Genomic DNA, 27,187 nt, shown 5'->3' on the forward strand with positions numbered 1-27,187 from the left:
GGTGTCCGGGCTGGCGCAGCTATCTAAGGGAGAACGTGCTAGTTAGCACTCGTGTAGTGTAGGAACAATCGGACATGGATCGAGGTAAGGCAGCATTGAGATTGCAATGGGATACAGAATATGCTCGTACGAACCTCAATGCGCCAGTTGACAACCCGTGTCTCAGAACCACGCTTATACCAGCTCTGTTCGATGAAGCGATAGCCGACGGGTAGACCAGGTCCCAGTCGTGCCGGCTGGAAAGACGCTGCAGGAAAAAGAAGATATGGAAAGGAAGGAAAGACCGATATAAAGGCACAGCCTCTCAGCCAGGAACACGAAGTGGTCTAGTAGCCGGAGACGACAGAGAGGTGTGTGGGGAGAGACACTCATACATACTCCAGGTTCAGAAGTGGTCTGCTGTCAGGCCGTCCCGGAATTAGTCCCAGATGCCAGCAGCACGTTGGGCCGAGCGGCAGCTCTAAGCGGCGGGCAAAAACTCCCTCCGTCACATCCCACCAAACGCCAAAGAACCTCCTCCTTCCTCCTCACTTTTAGCGCAGCCCCTCTACCACCGGTGCTTTTTCCGCCCCAAAAATCAAGTGAGTTTTTGGTCCCCTAATTTATCTACATCTTGGTTATTTGGAATCGCATACATATCCTACGGTCCGTTCTTGGGGGATATAGAGAAACTGTGCGAAATTACCGTGTGCGGCATGACTCAATCTACTAACCATTGCACATAGACACCAAGGACCACCCTGTCTCAGTTCGCAGCGCGTTTCACGCAAAGAAATACCCACAGCATATACCACAAACTATGCCATCCACATCTATGGCTTTGACGCCAGGGTTGGCGTCCTTTCTCCGGTCGTTGAAGACCAATCCGATTGACACATCTATCGATAATCTGATCTCGTGCGTTCTCACCGTCATTATACATTTCGCATTCGCTAGGTATATTAACAAATGTTTAGACTCCTCAAGCGAAGACAGATTCGTCACTCCCGATCATGCGCTACCGCAACCGCTTACCTTCTCCTTCGTGTCATCTCGGCCTGTCGGACATCAGATGCAGCTAAGCTTATTGAGCGGGTCCAGAGTGTGGGAAGGCGGCTGGTGGCTGCGCAACCCAAGGAGATGGTAGTCGGTAACATTGTCAGGCGCGTGCTGGGCCTGATTCGGGATGAGGCCGAAGATGACAGGGAAGCCGACTTCAACCTGAGTGAAGCATCCGAGAGCCAGCCTCAAACACCCCGTGCCTTGGATGGTTAGCACTCACCGTCCCGCATCATATGTGCGATTTAAAGGCGCTAACAGTTGGATAATAGATCCGTCTGAATATTCTTCTGGCCGTTTCGAAGGCTCGGACCGAGGGTCTTCCCGACCACCTTTGTCGCAGCCCGCACCGATCTCCATGTTCAGTCTACTTTCACACCCGGAGCCCGAAACGTCGCTTCCCGGCACCCCTGCATCAGCTTCTCCATCCGGAAGACTGCTGGGACACGTACAAAGCAAGGACGTTCGTGCTGAGGTTCTCGAAGGTGTCAATGAGATTATCGATGAATTGGGCCAAGTAGATGACCAGATTGCGGCCTATGCCCTCGACCATATCCACTCCAACGAGATCATCCTCACCCATACCTCGTCCACTACCGTCCAGAAGTTCTTGCTGAAAGCTGCCGCCAAGCGGAAGTTCACCGTGATTCACGCCGAATCCTATCCCAACAACCACGAAGCTACACATGCCACTGTCAGCGGCAACAGTACTGGCGATGAAGAGATCCTGAGCACTGAATCTTTCCAAAAGCCTCTGATCGCTCTGGGCATCACAGTCATCCTGATCCCGGATTCTGCTGTCTTTGCGCTCATGTCCCGAGTCAACAAGGTCATCTTGGGCACACATTCCGTTCTTGCCAATGGTGGGCTGGTTGCCTCCGCAGGGACCCGGGTTATTGCTCGCGCAGCAAAGGTGCACCAGACCCCTGTCGTGGTCGTGAGCGGCGTATACAAACTTAGCCCTGTGTATCCGTTCGATTTCGACTCGCTAATCGAATATGGCGACTCCAGCAACGTTATCGGCTACGAGGATGGCGACTTGGTGGATCAGATCGACGTTCAAAACCCTCTGTACGACTACGTCCCGGCAGAGTTGATCGACCTCTATATCACCAATTTGTGGGTTCCCATATATCATGCATTATTGTCTGGCCGAGCTAACTATGGACGTTCTTTTACAGAGGAGGCCACGCACCGTCTTATCTTTACCGTATTGTGTCCGACCACTATCGCAAGGAGGACATCAGCTTTTAAGCGCCTTGTTGAAGAGGAAAAAAGCACGAAAAATAAAAAAAAGGAATTGGGTATTAGAAAAGCATGGTTACATACGGGCGTAAGGATTGTAATAGACAAAATATGAGGGACGATACCCATGGGGACAATAAATGGACTCAAGACACCTACACACACGTAGTTACCCTAAATGGAATAGTAATGAATCAAGATCATATGATATGGATCATGCGATAAGATTAATCAGATGAATATTGTACCGGATTTTCTAGCCTAAATCCAAATTTATATCATTGTGAAAATCGTTACGGACATATTCAACACCCAATGCATACTACAACGGCTAGAAGAAGACGGAAGATTGAAGTTTGAGACTTGATATTTTAGGGCCCTTCCCAAAGAAATAAATCATGGCGCCATCTTTTATAAGTATATCAATCGTAGTAGCTGCAATTTATTTGCAGGGTCATCCGTCCTGAACCATAATTTCCAGACCAGACCATAGACTGAAGATAGATCCCATCGTAGTAATCTTCCAATGTTCCATGGAATGGGCCCTTTCCCATCGTTCCCGCTGCAATCGTTCGTTCGCGCAATTCTCTAAGAACGGGGCTTCTCCTTCTTCTCCTTCCAGAGGGCGAGCAGGGAGACACCGGAGACCTTGACGACCTTGAAACGGACACCGGGAATATCACCCTTGGCCTTACCCTTACGACCGAAACCGGCAAGGAGAACCTCGTCGTTCTCGTCGATGAAGTTAAGGCAACCGTCGTTGGGGACTACAAGTTGAACCGTTAGCATAATCTGAACCACATCCTTCCATGTCTGCCGTTTCGTTCGATTCCATCCGAGCCCATCCCCAGCAAATCCACCAACCCGACATCACCAGACCATCCTCATTTTTCGAGATTGCAGCACATGGTATGACTGTAGGAGAGAAAAGAGGGCTACCCACCGAAAGCAGCGACCTTCTTGCCGTTCTTGATCAACTGGACCTTGACACACTTGCGAATAGCGGAGTTGGGCTGCTTAGCCTCAACACCGACCTTCTCGAGGACGATACCCTTGGCGTGGGAAGCACCACCGAAGGGAGAGGACTTGTAGGCGGTACCGAGCAGACGCTTCTTGTAGTGAAGATCGGCCCAACGGTTCTCACGGCGGGTGTTCGCGAGCTTGCGCGCGGCGTTAAGACCACGAGGCTGTCCCTTACCCATCTTGGCGGATTATGTTCGAAGGACGGTCTGTAGAAGAAGAATGCGTTAGATCTTGCTGTGGCAATCTGATGCTTGGTGATTTCGTGATTTGTGGAGGGGACGTGGATTTCAGAAGTACATGGCCGGGGCGGTGGAAAATCAAAAATCAAAAGATTCGATGTTGAACGGGAGTCCCTAGACACGAATATATTTCATCAAAAAATAGCAGCAACAATATACATACCGACTGATATAGATTGCCGAAAGGCCTGATGGGGATGGTTGTCGAGAGTCGAAGGGTTCCTTTCACGGCCGGCGGTGTCGCTGAAGGCTCACCAAAATGTTCTGCTGTGCGCGCTCCGCCCTAATCGGCCGCTAAGCGAGGCACGGGATCGGAACAACTTCCGCCGTTCTCCGATATCGATAAGCCCCTTATCAGTGACCGTCAGCATTGATTGTATGCGGAGATTAAGCTCCTTTATTTACGGCTGTCAATTGGAGCTTGTTCTGTTTTAGTTCGCCTGCCAACAACGTATACTTCGCGAACACCATGGATGCGGCTCCAAAATTAGAGAATCTGAGGAAAATTCCCTCTGCGCGTCTCCCTCCCCCTGTTCTTTTTCAAGGTCCACCCACTTCCCATAATGGATCTAACATATCTCTCACACCTCCGGTGCCCTCGGTTTCTCCCGGTGGAGGGGTTCAGCGTCCTGCGCTGCAGCGGAATCGTTCCTCGCGCCAGCAAGGCGGCCTTGAGACCCCAGGCTCTCTCTCCCCCTTTCTATCTCGTACACAATCAAAAGGCGAACTTGATCGCTCGGACGCCATCTGGCAAGAAATGCAGAATGCCTTGTCAGAGGTCGAGCTGAGTGCGGTAGCTAGTGAACATGTCTTTGGCGAAAAGCACTCTGAGGCCCTTGAAGACCTGCGAACAAAGCAGCTGAGGCTTGCCCAGGCCTGGGCTCGAAGCGAAGCTGATGAGGTAGTTGATCCGAAGAATGCAGCTACCAAGAGTCAATCAAGACCAAGAGCATCCTCTCCTGCCACTAGTCACACGGGAGAACAAACCGCAACGGATGATGCCTCCCAGAGGAATCTAGATGAGGAAACAGAAAAGGACATTCTTCTGGCACGCGAGAGGCGTGAAGCGAATGATCGCTATTTCGATAGGGTCAACAACGGCGTATTGGATGTGGTAGCTAAGCTTGAGGAGGTTGCTCAAGCTATGCGCGCAGTGGAGAGGGAGAGCAGAGACATATGGAGTGATAATGAAAGCATAACCACGGAGACCGCATCGACGGCTAACACTGGGTGAGACTGTCAGAAACCTATGAGGATTGATCGTCTGTGGACACCGCACAAGCCTTCTAGCCTGTGGATTGGAATGTATTACGTGCCATTTTGACAGGCAGTGGACGTGTACACTTCATCAAGTCCACAAAGCATTGGTGGGGGTTACTACCGCCAACGAAGCAAATGGGAATTCTATCGTTTTGATAGTACAGCCACCACAAGAAACCACTTGCAGTCTGCTTGACCTGTGATGTTGTGAGAGAATGGCCATGGCTATTATTGGCGTATAAAAAATGCGACAGTGTTGTCATTCAATGCAGGGAAATGGTAAGGCTGGACCGACAAAGGAAATATTAATACTTGAGAAACGCTCGTCAATGACAGACAAAAAAAAAAAAAAAAAAAAAAAAAGGGTATCTGGACATATCTGCTCGCCAACGTCGAGTAACTCCCATGAACATGTACTCAGCCAAATCGACTCTACTCCCTCTTTACAAGCCTCACCACAGTCTTCCAACCTTCCTGCGCCGTTTCTCGCATGTCTTCCCACCGACTTTCGTTTGCCTTTTTTGCCAACTTTTCCACTTCCTGGTTCCAGTGATGCTTCAGCAAGTCCTCCATAGTAGGCCGTACTGGCTCCGTCGTTTTATTATCTGGTCGAGCGCTATCTTTCGGGGCTAGTCGGCGGTCGTAGGCGCCTATAGGCGACGACAACCAATTTAGAGCTTGAGTCTGTTGACGGATCGCATCACGTTGTTCCAGGCGAATAGACCGATGTACTTGAACGGTTAAATATAAGGCGGTTGTAGTTAAGGCGAATCCGCTGAACTATTTCTCATGTTAACTGACAGTTCGGCACATGCTTTCAAGTCGGAGAGGGAGTTGTAACTTACAAAGCCGGCAAAGAAGCCCATATCTGCTTCTTGGTTTTCCGAAGTAAACTGATTCTCAAAAGGATAATGAACACTTTCCGGCTGCTGCAAGATAGTAGGTGGGGGAGGAAGCCTTTCGGCGCCGGCCGAAAGAACAGAAGTCACGACTCGCAGATCCTGAATGAGTAAACTAGCGACTAGATACGCGTTTATCAATGTAGGGAGCTATGGCGAGCCAAATTAAGTCCAAAGCAAGAGTAAAATGTGTGAAATTGAAAAGGATATGCTTGTCTTCTTGTCTAGATGAAAGAACAAATCTGCAAGTATGGGGAGTTTCTGTTGCGCGGATCGGGAATGCCATTCGAGCACTCCGATTGGCTGCCGCGGAGGAACGAATCTTTCCACCGTCCTGGAAGAGGGTCGAGCATAACGGCTGTGACCTGCAACTTCATCTCAATATCGCCTAACCCCAATCTCGCCATTCTCCCCTCTTACCTTTCCTTCAGCTTGCTGTAGGAATAGACCTACGACTTTTAATACAGCACATACCTTCGTCATCCGCCAATTGCCACGGCAAAGAGAACCCAAAACAACCGAATAAAAACAACTTCCGCATATACCTATCACAATGGCCGGTGGTGCAGCCAAGTATCGCCATCTTAGCCGCAAGTCATCGCATAGACAGGCCCTTCTTCGCAACTTGGTCACTTCTCTCTTCAAACATGAGTCGATCACAACAACATGGCCCAAGGCCAAGGAGGCGCAACGGTTGGCTGAGAAGTTGATCACACTGGGCAAGAAGAACACAGAAGCGAGTCGGAGACAAGCTTTGTCGACTTTCTATGTATGTGGGATTCTGGTTCTTGGTTATTTTCTATAATTCCAATTCCGCGCAGAGGGAATTCGCTTAGAAGCCAGGATGAATGTTGCATGGCAACTTTCCCCTTCCTTTCTATGGCTTATCTTTATGCTGCCGGATCTCCCACAATTGGTACTAATCGGATCACAGACTCCTCATGATCTCCTCCCGAAGCTCTTCGGACCCCTTCGTGAACGCTACGCCGAGCGTCCCGGTGGTTACACCCGGGTACTACGTGTCGAGCCTAAGAAAGACGATCAAGCACCTAGCGCCATCCTGGAACTTGTTGACGGACCCAAGGATATGCGATTCGCGATGACGGCACGCACCGTCGCCAGGCAACGGTCCCAGGGTCTGGACACTCTCAATGAACTGACACGGTTGAACGTACAGAAGGTAACGCGATTCCGAAAAGACGGCATTGACGACTTGGAGCGGGAGATTAAGAAGTTAGAGCTTGACGGCCGGAAGGAAGAGAAGGCCCAGAAAGCTCAGGAGAAAAAAGAATCGAAGCAATAGATGCATATAAAACAACCCGTTGAATCTGGGTAGGGATTGTCAAAGGTTCGGCGAACGGGGCACTGGATCGCAGCGACCTGAGTCCATCTGGTGCTTCTGTATCTGTACATTTTTTCCTCCATGGTCTCATGTCTTTACCTGTTGGTCTTTATGATCGTGTAATATTAGCTGCTGTTTTCTAGATACGGAAATGGGCTTCGGCTTATTTATAGACTGTCTTTAATTATCCTGCAAGTAGATACGTGATGTAGCTTGTGTTAAGCTGTTACCATGAGGGATAGACTAAGAGTAGACTGTGTATATACTCTGTTGATGACAGTTTCTGTTCTCCCTGGCATGTTTGCCTGAGTAGCCTAACTGTCACGATGTGCCTCTGCCTCAGTCATCAGACCTGCAGAGAGCAAGTCACACTTTTACTTCGACGTTCTTTCGGAAAGACCTGTGAGGTATACGTTACCAACAGCAGCAACAAATCACCGAAGGGAATATGTACCAGACCCGGATGCATCTTCCCTGACGCATTAAGCACAACTGGCTTGTTCCGACAAAAGTCGCATTCAAGCTTCCTCTTTGCAACAGTAAATCAAGACAGCGAGCGGTCAGTGCTTAGAGATGAACTTCCGAAAGCTCGCGATGTTCTGCAACCCTTGGAATCATCGTTTACCATCGCTATTGTTTCGAGATCTCGACGGACACAACACCATACTGAGCGGCAGGTGTGCATTAGATTCACAAATGTACTAAGAGGATTCTACGCGTGGTTGTGTTTCAAGCTGTGAATATTGTTCGATTTCTTAAGATCAGCTGATGAGATTGGCTGAGAGAGAATTCGTTGCTGCCGTTGGAAGCAGTATTATATGTGAGGCTAACCGAGATATCCTTGGGACCGGTAGCTGCATCTAGAGAGGCAGTGCTTGAGTACCTCGTTATCGGCAAAGGAAATGCGAAGGATCCTGGCATACGATAATACGGACTTCACTAAGTTCCCAGTCAAAGATCTTGCGCTAACTGTCTTTCATCTACGTCTATAAGCTATGGCGGATGGTAGCAGAGACGGATACGGCATTCACGGCTTGCTCACAGGTACAACAGCCGGACCGAGGTGGCCTGATCTCATGAATTCGCGTCTTCGAAGCGATGTTTCATTATCGACTGGAGCATGGCGGCGAAAATGAAATGCCTTGTTAGTGCCCTGGACCAATGAAAAGACATGCACAGACTAGTATAAGTCTTGGGCAGTCCACTGCTATCCCTTTGCCTTCGGTGGAGTATGTGCTCTGTCGGCAAGTTATTCCAGGGGCTTGGAAAGGCACAGTATGCCATTGGATTCCACCAGTACAGCAGGTACAGCATGGAAGTCCGAGTGGAACATGGTTGGAATGGTGTACTTTACCCCAGCTGTGACCCACTTGGTGCATTAACCGAAATACGATGCCGATACGATGCCATTCAATCCTCTAATTGGCTCACAAGCTTATATGAGTAAGCTATCCTTGAGCCCTAATTGTCGTATAGAGCGTATACGATGTACACGATCATGGTTGTAGTTGAAGGTATCTATGTAACGAACATGAGCTTTTACTGCTATAAAGATCCGTTGTTATCTTGCCTCAGCGATGTGTTCCTATTCCTACCACGCTAGCTGCTCAAGCACACCTCTCTTTCCACCGATTTCCCTTCTCTCCGTATATTGAGGCCTTCGCTTCGTCGGAGTCCTTCTCCTACACAACATCGACTACTGGCATCTCACAATGACCGTCGCCTTACAAGAAGACCCCGACCTTGCCTTGACCAAGGCCATGCACGGAAAGTCGGCAGAAGAGAAGAATGCCTTCTTCGCCATGCTCAAAAAGAACAACGCGGCCCATCGCGAGATCACAAACGAATATGTGCGGCGGTGGAGGACTGAAAAGGGCATTGACGGCACGACCGACGAGGCCAGAAAGGAGAGAACAACTGAGTACATGGGTGTGGTCAATAAGTGAGTGGTCTTCCTGCTGCGGTGCATTTCGCCAATGATAAACAGTTGTTTGCTAACTGGTTGACCTGCACAGCTACTACGACCTTGTGACAGACTTTTATGAAGAAGCGTGGGCACAGTCGTTCCATTTCTGTCGGTTTACTGTCGGTGAATCGTTCCTCCAGGCTTTGGCGCGCCACGAGCATTACCTTGCATATAAATTAGGCATTAAGCGGGGAATGGAGGTTTTGGATGTTGGTTGTGGTGTTGGGGGTCCAGCGAGAGAGATTGCTCGATTTACTGGGTGCCAGGTGGTTGGAGTCAATAATAATGGATATCAGATCGCACGTGCAACACGGCATACGCAGAAGGCGGGTCTGGAGGAGCAGGTCTCCTTCTGTAAGGGTGATTTCATGGTAAGTATAATGGTGCCATATTCACAATTACCATGGCGCTCTTTGTCTCACTGACTATCAATTTAGCATCTTGATTTCCCAGATAATACATTCGATGCAGTCTATGTCATCGAAGCCACAGTCCATGCCCCAAGCCTTCAAAAAGTATATGAGCAAATCTTCCGCGTCCTTAAACCAGGCGGTCGCTTTGGTGTATATGAGTGGGTCATGACGGATCGTTTCGATGAGTCCAATCCCAAGCATCGTGCTATTCGACTCGGGATTGAGCGCGGCAATGGCATTGTCAACATGCGCACTCAAAACGAGGCTGCCGAAGCGATTCAAGCTGCTGGTTTCGTTCTCGAACATGAAGAAGACCTAGCAGCACGACCAGATCCTATACCATGGTACTACCCTATTGCAGGGGAGCTGCGGCACGCACGAAGTCTCTGGGATCTACTCACTGTTCTGCGCATGACCAAACTCGGACGAGGAGTGATGGGTTACCTGCTGTGGACACTGGAAACTTTGCGAATGGCCCCATCTGGGACTGCTGAAACAGCCACAGAGCTCGCCAGTGGTGCTGATAGTCTTGTCGAAGGGGGTAGACTTGGCCTTTTCACTCCTATGTATTTCATGATCGGGCGGAAACCGGAGATCTAGGGTTGGATTTCGGAGTCTTATATGGAGTACTTGGTGTTGCATATGGTAAGGAAGTTAATTAAGGTATCTGCCCGTCAATATTACTTCATTTCCATAGTACTACTATCTTACTGAACAAAAAGAGTCACATGAGGCCTGCATATGCTTGTGTGATAGGCACTAGGGATATAGGAAGGTTAGCAGACTCCGGAATTCTTTAACCGGTCAGCACTAGAGAGACATCCTTACCTATCTAATTACCCATAGCACGCGGAATGATCCCTATTTGTCTAAAACTAGGCGGAATATCTGTGTCTTATCAATCAGCTGTAGTGTCATGACAGGCCTAGCCCTAACATCACGGCCTAGCTTGGGGATATCCTAGCACCAAATTTATGTCTACTAGACTAAATATGATATGAGCTGATTTATGGTTAAGTTTCCCGTATTCTAAGCCCATGAGAACCAGCAACCAAGATCAGATAAGATAAAGAAAGGGTTACATCCAAACTATTTGCCGTTTTCGGTCACGACGTAAGCACTCTGGAATGCAACATCCGGCATGTCCGACAACTGCTTCTCTGCTTTTTCCTTCAAACGATAATTTCATGTCAGTCCACTTGACGCTGAAAGACCCGGAATGATGGGGTAATTCAAAAAAAAAAGCAATTTAAAAACAAAACATTGGCATTTTCGGTGTTTAGATCTGCTTAGTTCAGTCCAAATACATCTCTAGCACAGATTTGCAATCGATCTTCGCGAGAATGACGGCTGAACCTAAAGAGATTCCGCAGGGGCCTGCTGTGGAGGCAGGCCGAGACCAAAAATATTTGGCTATTGTCGACGACGAAGCCGAGGCGAAGCTAAATGGACTCAGAGAAGCACATGGTGTAATGACACTCACACTCTATCAAATATTCTCGATCATAGAAAAGGCTAATATTAGTGCCAATCGCTGTCTAGGCCACCTGGGATAGCCCAGATGATCCTCACAACCCGTACAACTGGTCACTGACCCGCAAAGTCTCCATTGCCATCGTCGTATCCTGCGGTCAACTGGCTACTCTCATGTCGACCAGTATGATGGCTGCGGCATTGAACCAGATTGCAGAGGATGTGGGCTTGAGCATTTCCGTAACGCAGATCTGCTTCTCAATCTTCCTTCTTGGCCTGGCTTTTGGGCCCTTTCTCGTCGCTGCCTTGTCCGAGATATATGGCCGGAAGTTCGTCTGGTTGGTTTCGAATGTCTGGTACATCCTTTGGAACTCACTCTGTCCAGTTGGGAACAACCCAGGACTGATGATGGCCGGGCGGTTCCTTGCAGGCTGTGGAGCGAGCGCCGGTGTCACGGTGAGTGACCACTCTTAAAGACTATCCGTGAACAAGGCTAGCTGACAAGGACACAGCTAACAGCACCTATGATGGCGGACCTGTTCCATGCCAAAGACCGTGGAAAGTCCCTTGCGCTGGCCACCCTCATCCCCTATCTGGGACCAGCATTAGGGCCAATAATGGGTGGTCTAGCCTCACAACACATCCACTGGCACTGGCTCTTCTGGATCCTATCGTCATTCGAGGCACTCGTCACCGTCCTCGGCGCAATCATCCTGAAAGAATCATACACACCAACGCTGCTCCGCCGTAAGGCAAGAGCACAAAACCCGAACCTCTACCCCAAGAACAGCCCCCTAACGCAGCAATTCTACATCGACCTCTTCACGCAACTCCGAAAGAACATCTACCGTCCCCTCCGCCTCCTCCTAACCCGCCCCATCATCCAGTTCCTAGCCATCGTCTACGGCCTCGACTTCGGCATCTACGTCCTCATGCTCTCCACCTACGCCAACCTCTGGATCGACCGCTACCACGAATCCGAAACAATCTCCAGCCTAAACTACCTCGCCATCGCCATCGGCACCACAATCGGCGCCCAAGCCGGCGGCCACCTCATGGACTACATCTTCCGCCGCATGCGCGATCGCCCCGGCGCAATCGTCACCCCCGAATTCCGCATCCCCTACATGATCCCTAGCGTCCTGCTCATCCCCATCGGCCTCGTCTGGTACGGCTGGTCCGCCGAGAACCGCATCTCGTGGGTCGTCGTCGATATCGGTGCCGCCATTTTCACCGCCGGCTGCTTCATGGTCGGTCAGGGCATGCTGGCCTATCTGCTGGATGAGTTCGCGCATGCGGCGTCGGCTAACGCGGCTACGAGGATGTTGTCGAATATCCTCGGATTTGCGTTCCCGATCTTTGCGCCGAGCTTGTATGATCGCTTGGGGTTTGGGTGGGGGAATACTTTACTTGCTTTGCTTTATTTGGGGTTGGGTGTGCCGATTCCTTTTGTGCTTTGGTTTTGGGGCCCGAAGATTAGGGCTATCGGGAAGGAGGTTTAGTTGGGGGGTTGGAACTTCGTTGTATGTATGATGTGTGCTAGATACTGGTGGTAAGGATGTGAGGTCTAATGATGTAGTATCTTATTAAAATGTTAATGATCCTTTATAAATGGTTGTCCTATTTGGTTCTCCGTGTATGGGAGATATACTATATAGTTCCTGGAACCCCAGAGGTGGAACTGACTAGTCTACGTTTGCGACCTCTTGTATTCTTTCTTCCATATAGAAGGGGGCAAGGCATATGAAGGAGGTGAAGAATTGTTGGTAGCTTCACTCAGAATCTCCTTGGGGGTCATCCTGGTAGGCCAGATAGAGGGCCGGAGTGTAAAGAAATGGCACAGTAACACAGAACACAGCGAATCAACTTCGATCACGTTCGCAATAACGGGATTGTGCTCGGTAAGTTCCCTTCGAGTAGCTGAGTTATCCGGACTAAGCCCTGTTTATGTGCTGGACTACACTAGTTCTTAGGCTTATATCGACTCTACATATTTGTTCAGTTGGCATAATCTAGACAAAGTCATTCAGATTCTAGCAATTTATCGTACTGGTATCCTGAAATCTATAGATACATGCATAAACCATCATAACATCGTGAAGTAATCTATGGGCGGAGCCCTTCTAGCAAAACATGCCATCTATGGTGATGCGTAGTGTTAAGCCAGCCGTAGGGTCGAGGGTCCCCGGAAGACCAGAAGGATTGCGTGCAGAGTCATGTAATATCTTCTCATGACACGTTGTGCATGCTGATAGGCCCTTCAAAACCGGTACTCGTGGAGGGTTTCTAAGCCAGCCGGCCCTGAATTGAGTTGCCTGGACTAGCAGCGTCAAATCTGAGGTGAATGCAAGGCCGCATTGCATTAAGCTGTATGCTTAAGTATTTTTTAGTAAATCCCGATCACGACTCGCTCTTTTCACCGTTCTCCGCAACAGCCTTCTCACGCTTTTCGAAGTGGCCCTGGATCCAGCAACGGTACATCTTCAGTTTCTTCTGGCGATTGACCACCAAACGCCGGTCATATGCCAAGGCGTGTATTTCAAAGACACCGTCATTCTTGCCGAGAACGGGCTTTTCACCTTCTGACTTCGCCGGGAGACCCTTCTCGGGGGTCCACCGACCCCACATTTCTTCCAACTCATCTCTATCAAAGAAGAACACACGAGTGCCGTCTCCACGGATGTAGAAGTTCTCATCCAAATACCGACCCTTCTTGAATCGAACCTGAGCCAAGTCTCCCCGCCCGTAGTCACGGAACAAGACCTTGCCGCCGGGCTTGAGGACCCGATAGATATTGCGAAGGGCTTTTTCCCACTGGTTGGGGTTGAGAGCGGAGAAAATGAAGATCAATACCACAACGTCCACTGATCCCTCCGTCAGTCCTGGAGGAAGGGAGTCATTGTTCTCATCGGGTTCGGTAGCGACGTCCCAAACGTCGGCAGTGATGTGCTTTGGGTCGTAGTGCTCGCTCTCCCGTATAACCTTGACGGCGTATTTCGAAAAGTCGCACGCATGGACCATAAGTTCTTCGTTCGCATTGTTTCTGAGCAACGGGAATGCCGTGTTTCCTGCGCCTGCGCCCACCTCCAGAACAACCTTCTTTCCTGCATCGGCGCGGGTGACCTCTTCTAAGATGGGAAATTCCTGCTGCAGCCATTTGCGATCCTTGAAGAAATTGGCCGTATTATTCTTGTAAAACAGGTTCCACCATTTGGCGGGGTCTGCGTTGAAACGGAACTTGTCGAAGTCCGATGCGGGCGACTCGCGCTGTTTGGCGTATTGGACTTCCGCGAAGGCTAAGAATTCGTCGTCCGGTTCGACATGATCCCAGGCATTGAACTCGAAGACGTCGTCGCCTTGTTCCAAGTAGCGAGAGCCGAATTGAAAGGGATCACTGCGTTTGAGATTGTTGGAGGGATCGTGCGAACGATGCGGGGCAATCATAGGAGGTTGAACTTCTTGGGTGACTTTTATAATGTCATCATAGGAGTGAGCGTTTTCTCGAGCCATCTTCCTAGAAGCTGAAAAGATCGTTATGTGGCTCAACGAGGGGATATCAAGTAGACCGCAATGAATGGAGGGGAAAGAAATCTTGTTGCGGAGAAAAAGAAAAAAGATCTGGTGGGGAAGAAAAAAAAAGATACCCGTTCCTGCCTCAGGCGTCCATCGTATCAGTGGATCCCCGAAACGCTATCTTCAACGCAGCCAATCAAAAATGTGGATGCCTGAGAGGATCGGCGACGAGCCTGAGCTCTTCATGCCTCAGGCACTAACCAATACGAATGTCCCCCATTCTGATTCCACTTCCCCATTCGAATGTCACTTTTGCTTTCTCCTCACTTCCTCTCATTCCTGCATACTGTGTCCTTGTCTGGCCATTTCGCTCCCACCAGTGCATAAATTGACATTATCCCCCCACGGGAACACACTGCGGGTGTCGACCGTCATGCTGGACATGCACTGAGCACAATTCATCTTTGCTCCACTCTTATCAGGGCGACCGCATTGACCATCTGTACATCGTATACAGATCCCGCATTAGTCATAAAGACCTATTTCTCGATTTATTTCCTCTCGTCGGAGTCATTAGGAATTATCCTTCATATCATCAAATCCCAGACCATTTTTTCGAAATATCCCCCGAGTCAACATGTCTATTTTCAACATACTGTGCGGTTGCGTGACCCGCAGTTCCCCACTGTCATCTCAACCGCCGGCTCAGCCTCGTCATCAATCACCCCAAAACAGAGACAATGGCACTACCACTCATAACAACGCCAGCGATAGTCCCCCAGGGATAGATGATGAAGATGGCTACAGCCCTGTCGTCCCATTACCAAGATATACCCCGCGACCCGTGAGCATTCAGGAAAAAACCCTAGAAGCACACATGCGGGATCCACCAGTCTCATCCTCTGACTACGCCAGCAACTCTACATACTTCCAAGATGAGAAGGACCGTCTCGCCTTTGAGACGACCTCTAACCGGAATCACAATCCCGAAGACCTGACTTCGGAGGTCTCGTCCGCTATCTCTTTCCCTAGTAGTTACGGGAATACCTCTACGGCAACGAGGGACACTCCGCCGCCGCCGTATTCGTCTCGCGGCGTCTCTCCTGCGCCGTCGAGGTCTATGTCGATATCCTCGTCTGGGTATCCGCTGCCACCACAGCAGGTAGCTATGATGCAAATTGCGCAGCCGCGACCTGTATTCCAAAGAGCGGACAATTTGGTCCGGAATGTCTTGTCGCGACGAAGTTTCGATGAACAGCATGAGCCTGGGAGGCTGCGGAGGTTCTCTTGGGAGAGCCAATAGTTGGTCCGCATAGTTTTGTCATTTGATTGATCGGGACATCGCTTGGGGGGCTTTGCCTTGTCTCTTTTCTCTTACCACTTCCTCCTCTGTTCACACAGCCTCTCCCCCCACTGTCTTTTTCCTTTCTCTCTTTCCTTTATTTTCTTGATACTATTTTTTGGCCACTGGAGCACTGCATATTTATATGAGTAATGATGGACGTTAGGAGGACTTACTATCTATGCATGGATATGGGTAATCGGCGTTATGGGTACTATTGTTCGACTCGATCTGCGTCATATACTGAGACTACACAGGACATAATACATATACATATATACTTGTTCAAGCCAAGCAATTTTTGGATGTGAAATAAGACACTTTAAACGCTCGAGTAAACAAACCAACGCATGAAGCACCTACCAGCCCAGTCATAACAAGCAAGTTACAACACCACCAAATCATATTGCCTCTCTATCCGCTCCTGTACATGCTTAAGTAAATACCCACAAGCCTGCGCCGGAAACTCCAGCAAGCTAAGAATGCGCGGATCGTCGCTCTCCTCCAGGTACATGCAGATCGCTACGCACTCGGACTTGGCTCGCGTTTCCATCCACCAGACATCGAGATTTACAATAAGGGCCAGCCACCAGCTGAGGATAATCAGCGCAGGCGGGTCCTTCTTCAATAACTGGTCGTAGTAGTCCGGTAGTAGCCGGCCCATGTAATTCGTATAGTGGGTGAAGGTCTTCAGACTTCGTTCGAGGGAGAGCAATGGGGTTAGCATTCGCAGAGGCCAGTGGTAGGGATTTGTTTCCTCGGTCGTGCTATCGTCTATGCCGCAGATGTCGGCGAGTTCCGGGTGTAAATCGACACGGCCGGGACGATGGTCGTCGTAGAGGGGGTTGCCTTCGCGAGATCGCTTGAAGACGTCCCACCACATGCTTTGGGTCATCCAGGGGACTGTTAGCTGGAGGAGATAGCGTAGACCGCTTTGGAGCATCAGCCAGTTGAGGGATTCGGGGTCGTCGGAGAAGACGAAGGAGCTGCGGGGGTTGTATTCTTCCAGGCTGAATGAGTGGATGGTCATTAGGAGACAGGCGGAGTAGAGGGGGTCCATGTTGTGTGGGCCGACGGCGGTGGATATCTCCTCGGAGTACTGCTTGATGGCTTTTTGCCAGTGGTATGCCTCGACCATTGTGTATGTGTTGTCTTCTGGGTAGATGCGACGGAGATGGGATGTTGCTGCGCCGATGATGGCGTGCATGAGGAATGGTGACTACGATCCGGTTAGCCTGTTGGTGGTCTGCTGAATGGGGATATGGCAGGAATCCTAACATCAAACGCCAGCTGTATCATTTTCCCCCTCATCATGTTCTGACTGCGCTCGGAGCTGACAGTAGGGATCGTAGCTTCATGGAAATGGTGTAGTGCTCGCATAGTAGAAGACAGACGACCATTTTTAGGTTTCATCAGTAACAGCTCATCTAGCTTGGCCGAGACAGCAAGCAGCGACATTTTATATGCCGCTGATTCCTGCTCGGTCAAGTTAGGGAATCTGTTGATAAAGTATGATATAACACCCTTGCTGCGCGCAGAGTTAACCTGACCAGCGTCATAACTGCAGTCAACCCCATGCTTTTGGCATCGCAGACAGTGGGGTTTAGTTTCGTCACACTAGGATCCTTCAGCCCTGCATTCCTTCAAATACAAGGAGTTTGTATGAAGTGGCGAGTACCTTAACTCTGCGTTGCTTGCATTTCACACATCCAGCGCGCGACTTCCGATGCGCTCGACGGGCATGATAGATCTTCTCGGTGCCGCCTTCTGCGCCCGACGATTGGTACAAAGGCACACGAAATAGGCTCCTGCGGCCCTGTAATGTGTCTGGGAGTGTTGCGGGGTGGGACTGGCCATTCCCAGTTTGCAGAGCTTCATCTGCAACAGCTGGCATCGCTTTTATACCCGATTTCCAGTCAACACCTTTATAGTATATATGTGCGAAAAAGTAGAAGTCGAATATTGAGACTTGTTCCTCCTTTTCTCATCATAGACGGAACGTTTGGGTGGATGTGAGAGGAATACGAGGACTCAGCCTCGTCGTAAGTGTCCCTACATCATGGAACATTATTGAAGCTTTCCAGGTCCTCATTGGCGTGAGACACACCGCCTTGAGCCACAAAAGAAGATGATGTTCCTTATAATCGTTGGGTCTCCGTCTGATATGGCAGATCTGGGGCATCCATCCGGACGGGTATTGTGGATCCTGAAATTGACCAACTGAAAGGATGATCAACCGACAGTGATGGAATTTGACCATCCCCGAAAAGTTTCAATGACTTGAACTATTGTAGATTCGAGTCGAACGTCTTGAACCATGTTCGACGCTATTACTCAAGTAAAATGTTCTCTTGAATCGCAAATTGTTCCTCGTGTAGGCATCAACTTGTCTCAGGGTCTTGGCGAACAGACCATTGCAAGCATCGGAAATGCATCATGTTGAGGATGAGAAGCCACGAAAGGATGATATGGTGTATATGTGCTCTGTAGAAATGTCAACTTGGGAAAGTCGCTGCTAGTTGCATTTCCTCTGATGGCACGGCAGTTGGGACTATATATGATAGTCTTCGCATGGACGTGTCACATATTGGCCTATTTCTGTGAATACGAGCGTATTTAGAACGCTTCATGAGGCGAAGGGTTACAGAGGAGGTCTCCGACCATAATAATGCCTTTGAAACGATGCACAACTGCCACGAAGTATAGCACAAGAATTGCAAGTATACACGCCGCTAGTCTTAATCGGGTAGCTCTCGTATTCGGCCTCCAGGAGCAACCATCTGGATGTATCCTCGGAGTGTTTACTTATTACATAGCTCATGCGCATTGAACGAACCAGAATATTGAATACTTGTGTCCTTTTGGAGAAGACTAATGCTCATTACTTCATACACATCTAGGAATGTCCCATCAACTAGCCGATCTGCGCATTGGAGAAGTCCATTTCTGTACCAGAATGTCAGTAAACCTTACGGGGGACTAGGCAAGATGGTGTCCAAGCATACCCGGATGTTCCGCCTGGAACTTCTTCAGAAGATCCATCTTGCGCTGCTCATCGCTGCTCACGCCACCAATTTCCTTCTGGCGCTGATCGTACATCATCTTCTCAACCATAGCCCTGGTCTCGCCGTCCAGATCACTCAACTTCGATGACTCGGGCGTAATCTTACTGACATCGATCTTGGGCGCAGAAGTCACCACATGTGGCCACCACTCGACCTTATTCACCTTGTCCAGATGAACGGCCACCTCCTTTCCGGGCGGTTGCGATGTCGTCTCCAGCGTCCATGAGCACTCGTCAAGTATAACCGGGTGAGGAAGATCTCCCTGTGAAACTCTTAGCTTATCCCCTTTCACTGCCCAACTGTATCACCAGAAGAGCGTGGCCTACCTCGATAATAGGCTCCTGCCCCTTAACCGCCACCTTGATCTTAGTCTTAGTCAAAACCACATCCAGATCCTTTCCTCTAAGATTTCCCGGCACAGGAATCGTCACGTCCACGTCTTTGATTGTCTGCGTCCACTTGTATGGCAGCTTCGCTTGCTCGGCGTCTTCCTTGGCCTTGCGCTCCTTTTCCTCACGCTCGCGGTCGGCCAGTTCGGCGGGGTTCGGATCGCGCTCAGCCTCAGCAGAAGACATGGCTGGGATTGGGATTGATGCGCTTGCTCGAAAGTTTTGCGGTAAGTTAGCTGATGCTGATGCTTCTTAGTACTTGGCTTGTTGCGGAGTGGGATGGTGGGGTAATGAACTGAAGTGGGTTGCGGAAAGAATAGATGGACGCTTGGAATACCTTGACGGGGTAATAAAAGGTTTTAGATTAGTGAGTCTTCCATGAACCAGCTAGAGGATGTGAAGGGATAGGAAAGAGACTCTGGCCGTAGTGTTGTTGTAATTGTTTTGGACTTTTGTTCTCTCCGTTGGCGGGGCCCTTCCGCATGGAGCTGGAGCTTACTAGCCTCTTTCGGGCTGCTTCTCTATTCGATTGGATTAGTGTGGATGTTGGAATGCTGTCACTCCGTAACTTATGAATATTGCACATGTTTTTATTAATTCAATAAATTTAATCATATCATGTAATTCGATTGGGTTGGCTTGCCTATAGCAGCAAGCGTCCCAGTCTTCATAGGGTATTCGTGGTTAATCTGATATGCATTATGTGAACAAATGGTAAGAAGAGAAAGCATTATCATATATGTGCGTGAAACAAGAAGATAAAGTGGCATGATAGTAAGAAGAATCGAGACTCGCATCATCACTCGACATCTCCCCTTGCAGGTCAGGGCAGTCGACACACCCGGCGGACCACTCACTTAACCTCGGAGGAGAGAGAATGCAAGGTAGCAACGATTGTGAATAGCCTCATGCAGTCGGCTCTGTACTTACTCTATGCTATCGACCACATCCTCCTCCGCGATAGGTCCCATCCAGGGTGAGCCGTCGAAGATGCGAACATGATGTGGAGATTGAGCATTTTGGTGGACATCTTCCACTTGCTCAACAGATATGCACGGCTCCTCGACAGAGTTGAAGAACTGTCCCGCAAATTCCGCAACTTCGTTTGCCATCTTAGTCTCCAAGATCCCCTCCAGCATCTGCATATCTTCTTTCCACCTTTGTTCTCTCCGTGCCTTTTCCTCTTCCAGCCGACGGCAGGTTCCGTCCCGCTCTCGGAGCTTGAGGCAGTTAGGACACAAATAGTTTACCTCGCAGTATGAACAGTTACATGGAGGATTTGCCTCAACGCAGTCCTGGCATACGTGCACCGAGCAGCTCGAGCACTCACGTAGGACACTACCACATCTCTGTCGTTGATCACCGACAGCTCGATACTGCGGGCAGAAGAATGATTGGCAACCCTGCCACTTGGCCGCATCTGACTGTGATTCACATCCAACGGATGAACGTGATGAAGAGCGGGACCGGTTCGAGTTCGAAACGGAGACACTCCTGAGTCGGCGGTGCACAAGAGAAATGGGCCCTGGCGGGTCGTCGGCGCCCTGCAAAGTGTGGCTACCAACATCCGGGACACCATCTGCAGGATTATCCTCGGTGAAGCTGCTTGCAGTAGAGTCAACAGCCCGGTGCGTCCTATACGGCAATGCAAACTCGGTTGAGGAGCTCATGTATGGAACATGCGACGAAGCATAAGCACTGGTGGTTTGCTGAGAGCTTGATCCGGGCCGATTTTGGATAGCCATCTTTTCTAGAGTAAGGTCGCGGTATCCACAAATGCGTAAGCGAAGACCGCGTAGGTCATGTTCAATGCATAACGGCTTCGAGCAGCTCTTACAATGTACCTTCCACTGGGGAGTGTCATAACACTCCTGGCATAGATTTCGAGGACAGGCCGTGGGTTCTCGGTCTGGAGGCCCCAGCAACCATTTCATCATAGCTATATGTCCTGTTTCGAGTGTGTAGTCGGGTTTCCGTGGATCACCGTAGGCATACTTGGGGAAAGTCTTACTCCACTCTTGCGCCGAGTATTCTAGGTCTTCCCAGCCCTGGCCACGGGGAAGAGGCGCCGCTCGCACCTGGTCTACATCCCGGTTAGGAGTCCCGATGCTGATACCGCCCCCACCGGAGAATATTGGCTCTGTACAACACCAGTGAAATTTCAGGACAGGATGAGGAGCTGTAGCATTATGATTCAAGGTATCGCTTTCAGAAGTATTTGCTAGGGGGTCCAGCATGAGGCAGGGGGAAGTGGTAGCCCCCGGCGCCCACCAGAAAGGTTGCTTTGACTCCCCCGAGAGCGAGGAGGGCCGTCGAGGACGAACGTAGGGTCGATCGTAAGCACAACTTGCACAGAGCGTCTTACGACATCCAACACAGTGCATTAGAACACTACACTGTTCGCATCTCTCCGGAATCTCCTCGTCGCAGCTGTCGCAGCGAATATTTTCCACGAATCGCTTATGGCTCCAACGTGAATGGGCCGGTGACATTTTGCCCTCCCCAAGGTCCCTGCTTTCCCCTGTCCCCAGGGCTTCACCATAGCAGCCGGTCTCCTCGTGTTCCCACAGCTTACCGTCTCTTTTCGGTGGACGGCTGCTGTGGTCTACCGGGCCAATCCAGTTCTTCGACCGCCATAACCGATCGAAAACCACCCAAACCTCCGCAGAGCCTTGCGGTACTCTCATGGAAACGTAGCCTCTCCTCCTATAACATCTCCCGGCGGGAGTCGAACACCACGCGGTATCGGTCCAGATCCCCAGTTTATGGCAGAGATTGACTAATTCATGGGTCGGTTCCGAGTCTGAATCCTTCCGAGTTAAGGAAGAGGAAAGGTAGGGTCTTCTTCGGTGATGTCGGCATCGATAAGTATATAGGCTTTTCAGCGCAAGACGCTTGGTAGATGAAGAGCTACCAATGCTTTTTTCCATATCCACATCATATTGAAGCCCAAACATTGTCAGATACGGAATGATATGGTATTTCAGGGAGACATTTTTACATCCCCGGACGGAAAGATGCTCTAGTGTTTCACGCCGTGAATACAAGACAGTCGATATGAGAATCTGCCCAGACACCGCCGTATTATCCAGCTCTAGACTCCTCAAACACGGGCTGAACGGAACCACCACATTCATTAACAACTGATCAAGAGCATAAGGCCGAGATTGTCGGGGCACCACAACTGGCTCCAAAGTCCCTGGTATGACAACCCGGAGGGGGGAAGAGGTGCCTGAAGGGAAGAAAAGACGAAACGACAAGTGCTTCCATGCTGTGGGATAGGATCTAAGGAAGGACCGGAGGTAGCGGGAAGTGTGATAAAGTTTCAAAATGGAGTCTGTTGGGAGTTGAAGTAGCAGGGATTCGAGGAGAGGAGCATGAGTTGTAACGACTCGTTCGAAGGTAGAGAGAGAGCGTTGGACGGGGATGAGCGACTGTTCCAGGGCCGAGTCAACCAGCACCTGCTGGTTCTGACCGGTACTATCGGCCATGCTTTCGGGTGCCTGGTTCTCCTATGGACTGGCGGTCAGAACGTGGGCGAGAGATGTAGCAGCGTGGTTTATTGCCTTTGTGTTATCGTCTGTCGGTCACGCTATTGGTGTTGCTGCCGCTGAAGGTCAGAGTGACGCGAGGTCGCGAACACAGCGGAGATTGCGGAAGATGCAGCGCATCATAAGGAGAAAAGAAGGAGGGCGACACAGCGCAAGGAGGGTGGTATAGGATCAGGAGTTGGACATCATGCGAGGCCATGAAAGGGAGAATAAGATACGATAATACTGGCTGATGGGTGGCTTTGACAACTCACAACTGGGACAAAAACCAACGGCCTTACGGCCGGCAAACTGCCCGCTTGCATCATGTGATAGGTCAACTCAAAAAAGACTCTTCTCATTTTTGCGACCTTCCCTATTCGAGCAGTTAAGATACTTCAATTATTTAATAAATAACAAAAGAGGTCCTGAAGACAGGGTTGAATACTATTTGGTCGATCTATGGAGGAGCAACCCTTTTTCTTTCCATTTTCAGGTGTTGACCTTCAATAACATAGGGTATATAATATAGTTTCATCAATCCAATGGATCCCCGGGAAGTTTAGTGTCGGTCTATTGAGTCGCCCACTGTATATCCCCTTGCAATACCCTTGCGCCCTTCCACCACCAGCGTATCGTCTGTGGCGTCCTCTTCATACTGAATATTGAAGTCACTTCCTAACCCCTTCCACGTCCGTTGCGATCGAAGAAACTCTGCCCCTGGGGAGAAGGTCCCGCCGATCATAGCCAAATCCCCTTTGGCCCGTTTAGCTAGCGCTCGAGCAGCAGACGGTCCGTTAGCTGCTGATGCTGCATCCTCCGCTGAAGCTGAAACGCGGGGTGCGGGATTCCGCATCGGCCTCGAGTGCGAGACATATCGACCGGTGCGCAAATCGAACTCAGGTGGTGCAGATTCGGATTCCGACATATCCTCCTCCTCGTCGGCGGTCGCACCACTCGACAATGGAGTCTCATCCTCGTCCATATCCTTGGCTTCCTGGTTAGGTTGATTAAGCACGCTCTGGAAGTCACTCTGCCAGGCTCCGGTCCAGATACGCTCGGCATCCCCCTTGAGAGCAAGCTCCAGCTCAAATGGGGTGATCACCGGCTTCCAAAAATCTTTGCTGTCAACTAGGGAACTCTCCCAGCAACCGATAACTACCCAACCATCGATCTCACTGAAATTAGCCACCTTGGCTGCGTTCAACTTCCCCACCACAAACATATAGCTTTTCTTGCCAGCTTCCGCGATTTTTTGCTTCACGTGTTCTACGATGTGTAGATAGTTCTTCACACTGAGCGTATTGACTAAAATTCCGAAGATTGGCGCAGTGCTGAGACGGGTCAAAGTGGCGTATCGACGCCGCAAAGCGATCGCAGTCGATGCAGGCAAAGGCTTGACGTTTTCATTGTCGGGGTCATCTGTGGGATATATGTGGATTGAAGCTACGCGAGACGCCAGCGTCATGAGGAGAGCCGTGGGAGGGTCTGAAATATGGAAAAGCTGCCAGTCCGATAATGAATCAGGAGTCTCGCGAACCGAGTCTGGCACTGTTCGATTGGGGATCGCAGATGACGGGTTGTGGACCAAATCAGTGGCAAACAAGTCGGTGTAACCTTCATTCACAAGTCGCGAGTACACTGCAGGTATATGGTCGGTGTATGTCACATCAGCTGCGAGGATGACCTTTGTGGTAGGATCAGGGTAGGTCTCTTTGAAAGCGCGAACGACGGGGTCGATGGGAAGAGGTTTATGTGTGAAAACGTAGATCACCGGTAGCCTAGACGTTGGAGATAGGCATGAACGGCCATAGTGCACGACGACGTCTGCATTGACGTGCTCCGCGGCCACCTCGTCAACGCAGCAAGTCCCGTAGGACGTATCGGCTAAGATATACAATTTTGGTGATGTCTCCGTAGTATCCGCCATATTGAGCTGAGAAACCGAATGGGCTAGGCCATCTGAGTTTGCAGTATCACTGGCTCCGTCTTTCTGCGTCTGAGAAACACTGCTGTCTGTAACGTTGCGTTTGTTCAAACCGCGACTAAGCAATTGAAACACCCGTGGTGCGTCCGGGAGCATATCATCGGGAAACTGAAGAGCAATTCGCTTGTAACGGGCATCTCGGATCTCCTTCAACGTGCGATCAATATCGTAAGTGATTGATAGTTCCTCATCCGACAACGCACGTGGTGCCTCTTGTGTAGTAACGGGTTCTGTGGCCTCGAGAATACGATCATCGGGGGTTGACAGCACGGGGGCTGCTGCCATTTCGGTGGTCATCTCGAGAAATTGATGATAACAGTTGTATAACTGATAGTAGGAGAAAACCCTGCTGAATTGGAGCGATCGTGGAGATCGGCGGGGTTTGCAATTGTTGTGGATTTTTTTTTTTTCGCGATTTTGGCAGAACAAGAAGTCCCCCACTTCACCCCGCCATTACTACTACTTAGTATTTCCGTACAAGAGCCAATCGCGCGGACACCAATTACTGATGTTGTATGCATGAAATGCGATGCTGTCTCCCTTTCATTCTCTACCTTTCTCATTCATAATATCTCTGTCCTAATGAAATGGAGAATCGATTATGTGTAAGGTAAGATTTTATTACTGCCAAAGACATGTATTTTTTATTATGTAGGTAGGTATGATCGCCTAGCTATCAGATATACATAAGATAGTAACGTGCTGCACAAAAGGCTCTCTGACCTACAAATCCGCCCGTGCTGGCTCCCCAGCCCAAACACGTCGAATCAATTCACGGATTGGTGCGCGCTCGATCTCCCGTGGATTCCAGTAGGGGTTGCTAACAGCAATATCGGCTGCCTTATCGATATCTTCCTCCTTCATGCCAAAGTCCTTAAGGCCTCGCTTGACTTGCAATTTAGACAACAAGGCGTTTAAACCCTGGACAGCATCACCATTGCTATCGGGAAGTGCTTCAGCCAGCTTCTTCATTGCCTCTGGAATCTTCGGCGCATTGTAAGAGATTGCATGGGGTAACACCGCTGTATGTGTCTCTGCATGAGGCAAGTTGAAACTGCCACCTAAAGTATGGCATAGTTTATGGTGGATAGACATACCCACACTACCAAGGCAGGTTCCGCAGAGCCAAGCTCCATACAGAGCCGACGCCCGGGCAGATTGTGATGTGGGATTCTCGACAATCTCAGGAAGGGCTGATGCTAGTGCCCGGGTACCCTCGGCGGCCATCAAGTTGATGACGGGGTTAGTATTGCGGGCATAGAGTGCTTCGACTAGTCGTATGATAACCGTTGAGCTTTCGACATCATATAATGGTCAGGTTCGTAAGGACTCACCGGCATGAGCGATAGCATTCACACCACTGGTAGCACTCATTGCTGGTGGCAGTGTCATAGTAAGGTCGACATCGTAAATGACAGTTCCAGGAAGGATTTTAGGATCCGAACGTGTCTTCTTCAAACCATCGGCCGTCTCACCCAAGATAGGAGTCATTTCACTTCCCGCATAGGTGGTTGGAATGCAAATGTGAGGCAAGCCCGTACGGATGCTGATGGCTTTCCCCAGCCCGATGGTGCTTCCACCGCCGATAGAGATGACCAAATCAGCATTTTGAGACTTCGCATACTCGAGAGCCTTTTCTGTAATGTGTGTAGGAGTGTGCATCGTAGCCTCATTAAAGATACCGGCTACCTTCCCCTTTAGGACATCCTTGACCATCTCCGCTTGGCTGACCTGCTGTGGTGTCGACAACACCAGTGGAGCCTTCAGATTGAGTCTGGAGATCTCATCGGGCAGTTTCTGGAGAGTACCACTGCCGAAGACGACTCGTCCAGGGTTCGCATTATATTCGAATGCATCCATGTTAAGAGCTTGTTCTGTCGTTGTGACGTTGGAAGAAGATGGAAGTCACAGTGGGAACAGTCAATGCGAATCAAATTGGTTTATATCTAGGTTAGTGCTACTTGTGTAGGAACTGGCGGTCGACCGATATAAGTACCGAGACCTTATGTTTTAGACGAAGCTTTGATCATCATGAATAATCTCTCTGCCCCCCACACCCCACCAGTAGTGGGAAACGGTCCTGCAAACAACCGTCAGGCAAATGCCTTTGCCGTGGGTCCTCTTCGCGGGGGTCCTGATTTCTCGGCAGCTGCTGTTCTGATCGCTTCCCGGGAAGGCCGATTTATAAGAGAAGGACGGCGCAGTTCCTCACATCGGAAATCCCCCGTTCTGTAACTAAATTGACCAACGTCACAGGGTTAAAGAAGGCTAATTTGTTTCTAGGCTCAAAAGATCGAAATTGACGTCAGGTTCAATCATGTAGAGAATACTTGCCAATATTGACATATAATATCCATGGTTAACCCGATTAAGTTACATACTATAAGATGCAAGGGTTCCGACCTTGCATCTCACCAATCTAAATGGTTTCTTCCCATAGAAAAACTCCCCACGCTATGCATT

The 27,187-nt window shown here is 49.8% G+C and overlaps 14 protein-coding genes across 14 annotated transcripts; 6 read left to right on the forward strand and 8 right to left on the reverse strand.

Annotated features, from left to right (window-relative positions):
* Positions 1-319: 319 nt before the first annotated feature.
* F9C07_1542066 (translation regulator GCD7) lies at positions 320-2,692 on the forward strand. Its single transcript, XM_041285909.2, has 5 exons — positions 320-581; positions 726-897; positions 957-1,249; positions 1,311-2,157; positions 2,220-2,692. Exons 2-5 carry the CDS (start codon positions 800-802, stop codon positions 2,290-2,292), a joined length of 1,311 nt encoding a protein of 436 aa, XP_041146316.1. The 5' UTR covers positions 320-581; positions 726-799; the 3' UTR covers positions 2,293-2,692.
* Positions 2,693-2,871: 179 nt separating this feature from the next.
* On the reverse strand, positions 2,872-3,485 carry F9C07_4058 (40S ribosomal protein uS12; the record flags this gene model as incomplete). Its single annotated transcript, XM_041292032.1, has 2 exons — positions 2,872-3,050; positions 3,227-3,485. 2 exons carry the CDS (start codon positions 3,483-3,485, stop codon positions 2,872-2,874), a joined length of 438 nt encoding a protein of 145 aa, XP_041146317.1.
* A 529-nt stretch (positions 3,486-4,014) lies between these two features.
* F9C07_4059 (uncharacterized protein) lies at positions 4,015-4,779 on the forward strand (the record flags this gene model as incomplete). Its single annotated transcript, XM_041285910.1, has 1 exon — positions 4,015-4,779. The coding sequence occupies one exon, from the start codon at positions 4,015-4,017 to the stop codon at positions 4,777-4,779; it is 765 nt and encodes a 254-aa protein (XP_041146318.1).
* Positions 4,780-5,237: 458 nt separating this feature from the next.
* On the reverse strand, positions 5,238-5,671 carry F9C07_4060 (uncharacterized protein; the record flags this gene model as incomplete). Its single annotated transcript, XM_041292033.1, has 2 exons — positions 5,238-5,585; positions 5,651-5,671. 2 exons carry the CDS (start codon positions 5,669-5,671, stop codon positions 5,238-5,240), a joined length of 369 nt encoding a protein of 122 aa, XP_041146319.1.
* Positions 5,672-6,037: 366 nt separating this feature from the next.
* On the forward strand, positions 6,038-7,234 carry F9C07_2283571 (mitochondrial 54S ribosomal protein bL17m). Its single transcript, XM_041292019.2, has 2 exons — positions 6,038-6,473; positions 6,639-7,234. Exons 1-2 carry the CDS (start codon positions 6,258-6,260, stop codon positions 7,005-7,007), a joined length of 585 nt encoding a protein of 194 aa, XP_041146320.1. The 5' UTR covers positions 6,038-6,257; the 3' UTR covers positions 7,008-7,234.
* A 1,524-nt stretch (positions 7,235-8,758) lies between these two features.
* On the forward strand, positions 8,759-10,025 carry F9C07_4062 (putative tocopherol O-methyltransferase; the record flags this gene model as incomplete). Its single annotated transcript, XM_041292020.1, has 3 exons — positions 8,759-8,988; positions 9,062-9,383; positions 9,450-10,025. The coding sequence occupies 3 exons, from the start codon at positions 8,759-8,761 to the stop codon at positions 10,023-10,025; spliced, it is 1,128 nt and encodes a 375-aa protein (XP_041146321.1).
* Positions 10,026-10,768: 743 nt separating this feature from the next.
* On the forward strand, positions 10,769-12,400 carry F9C07_4063 (putative efflux pump antibiotic resistance protein; the record flags this gene model as incomplete). Its single annotated transcript, XM_041292021.1, has 3 exons — positions 10,769-10,894; positions 10,968-11,354; positions 11,411-12,400. The coding sequence occupies 3 exons, from the start codon at positions 10,769-10,771 to the stop codon at positions 12,398-12,400; spliced, it is 1,503 nt and encodes a 500-aa protein (XP_041146322.1).
* Positions 12,401-12,488: 88 nt separating this feature from the next.
* F9C07_1542046 (putative methyltransferase) lies at positions 12,489-14,728 on the reverse strand. The gene has a single exon (XM_041285915.2). The coding sequence runs from the start codon at positions 14,406-14,408 to the stop codon at positions 13,299-13,301; it is 1,110 nt and encodes a 369-aa protein (XP_041146323.1). The 5' UTR covers positions 14,409-14,728; the 3' UTR covers positions 12,489-13,298.
* F9C07_1542045 (uncharacterized protein) lies at positions 14,729-15,926 on the forward strand. Its single transcript, XM_041285911.2, has one exon. It carries the CDS (start codon positions 15,049-15,051, stop codon positions 15,712-15,714), a length of 666 nt encoding a protein of 221 aa, XP_041146324.1. The 5' UTR covers positions 14,729-15,048; the 3' UTR covers positions 15,715-15,926.
* Positions 15,927-18,483, reverse strand: F9C07_1547559 (C6 transcription factor). Its single transcript, XM_041292034.2, has 3 exons — positions 17,432-18,483; positions 17,032-17,370; positions 15,927-16,972 (listed from the first exon to the last, which is right to left on the reverse strand). Exons 1-3 carry the CDS (start codon positions 17,645-17,647, stop codon positions 16,139-16,141), a joined length of 1,389 nt encoding a protein of 462 aa, XP_041146325.1. The 5' UTR covers positions 17,648-18,483; the 3' UTR covers positions 15,927-16,138.
* A 184-nt stretch (positions 18,484-18,667) lies between these two features.
* On the reverse strand, positions 18,668-19,393 carry F9C07_4067 (nuclear distribution protein; the record flags this gene model as incomplete). Its single annotated transcript, XM_041292009.1, has 3 exons — positions 18,668-18,699; positions 18,759-19,080; positions 19,145-19,393. 3 exons carry the CDS (start codon positions 19,391-19,393, stop codon positions 18,668-18,670), a joined length of 603 nt encoding a protein of 200 aa, XP_041146326.1.
* A 740-nt stretch (positions 19,394-20,133) lies between these two features.
* F9C07_2069846 (uncharacterized protein) lies at positions 20,134-22,698 on the reverse strand (the record flags this gene model as incomplete). The annotated part of the gene is made up of 3 exons (XM_071508751.1): positions 20,134-20,427; positions 20,538-20,610; positions 20,675-22,698. The coding sequence occupies 3 exons, from the start codon at positions 22,696-22,698 to the stop codon at positions 20,134-20,136; spliced, it is 2,391 nt and encodes a 796-aa protein (XP_071366477.1).
* Positions 22,699-23,299: 601 nt separating this feature from the next.
* On the reverse strand, positions 23,300-25,021 carry F9C07_4069 (putative diphthamide biosynthesis protein Dph2; the record flags this gene model as incomplete). Its single annotated transcript, XM_041285917.1, has 1 exon — positions 23,300-25,021. The coding sequence occupies one exon, from the start codon at positions 25,019-25,021 to the stop codon at positions 23,300-23,302; it is 1,722 nt and encodes a 573-aa protein (XP_041146328.1).
* A 426-nt stretch (positions 25,022-25,447) lies between these two features.
* Positions 25,448-26,584, reverse strand: F9C07_2106634 (maleylacetate reductase; the record flags this gene model as incomplete). The annotated part of the gene is made up of 3 exons (XM_071509011.1): positions 25,448-25,785; positions 25,822-25,995; positions 26,059-26,584. 3 exons carry the CDS (start codon positions 26,582-26,584, stop codon positions 25,448-25,450), a joined length of 1,038 nt encoding a protein of 345 aa, XP_071366478.1.
* Between the last annotated feature and the right edge of the window lie 603 nt (positions 26,585-27,187).

This window comes from Aspergillus flavus, chromosome 4 (assembly GCF_009017415.1).
Source record: "Aspergillus flavus chromosome 4, complete sequence".
NCBI classification, from domain to species: domain Eukaryota; kingdom Fungi; phylum Ascomycota; class Eurotiomycetes; order Eurotiales; family Aspergillaceae; genus Aspergillus; species Aspergillus flavus.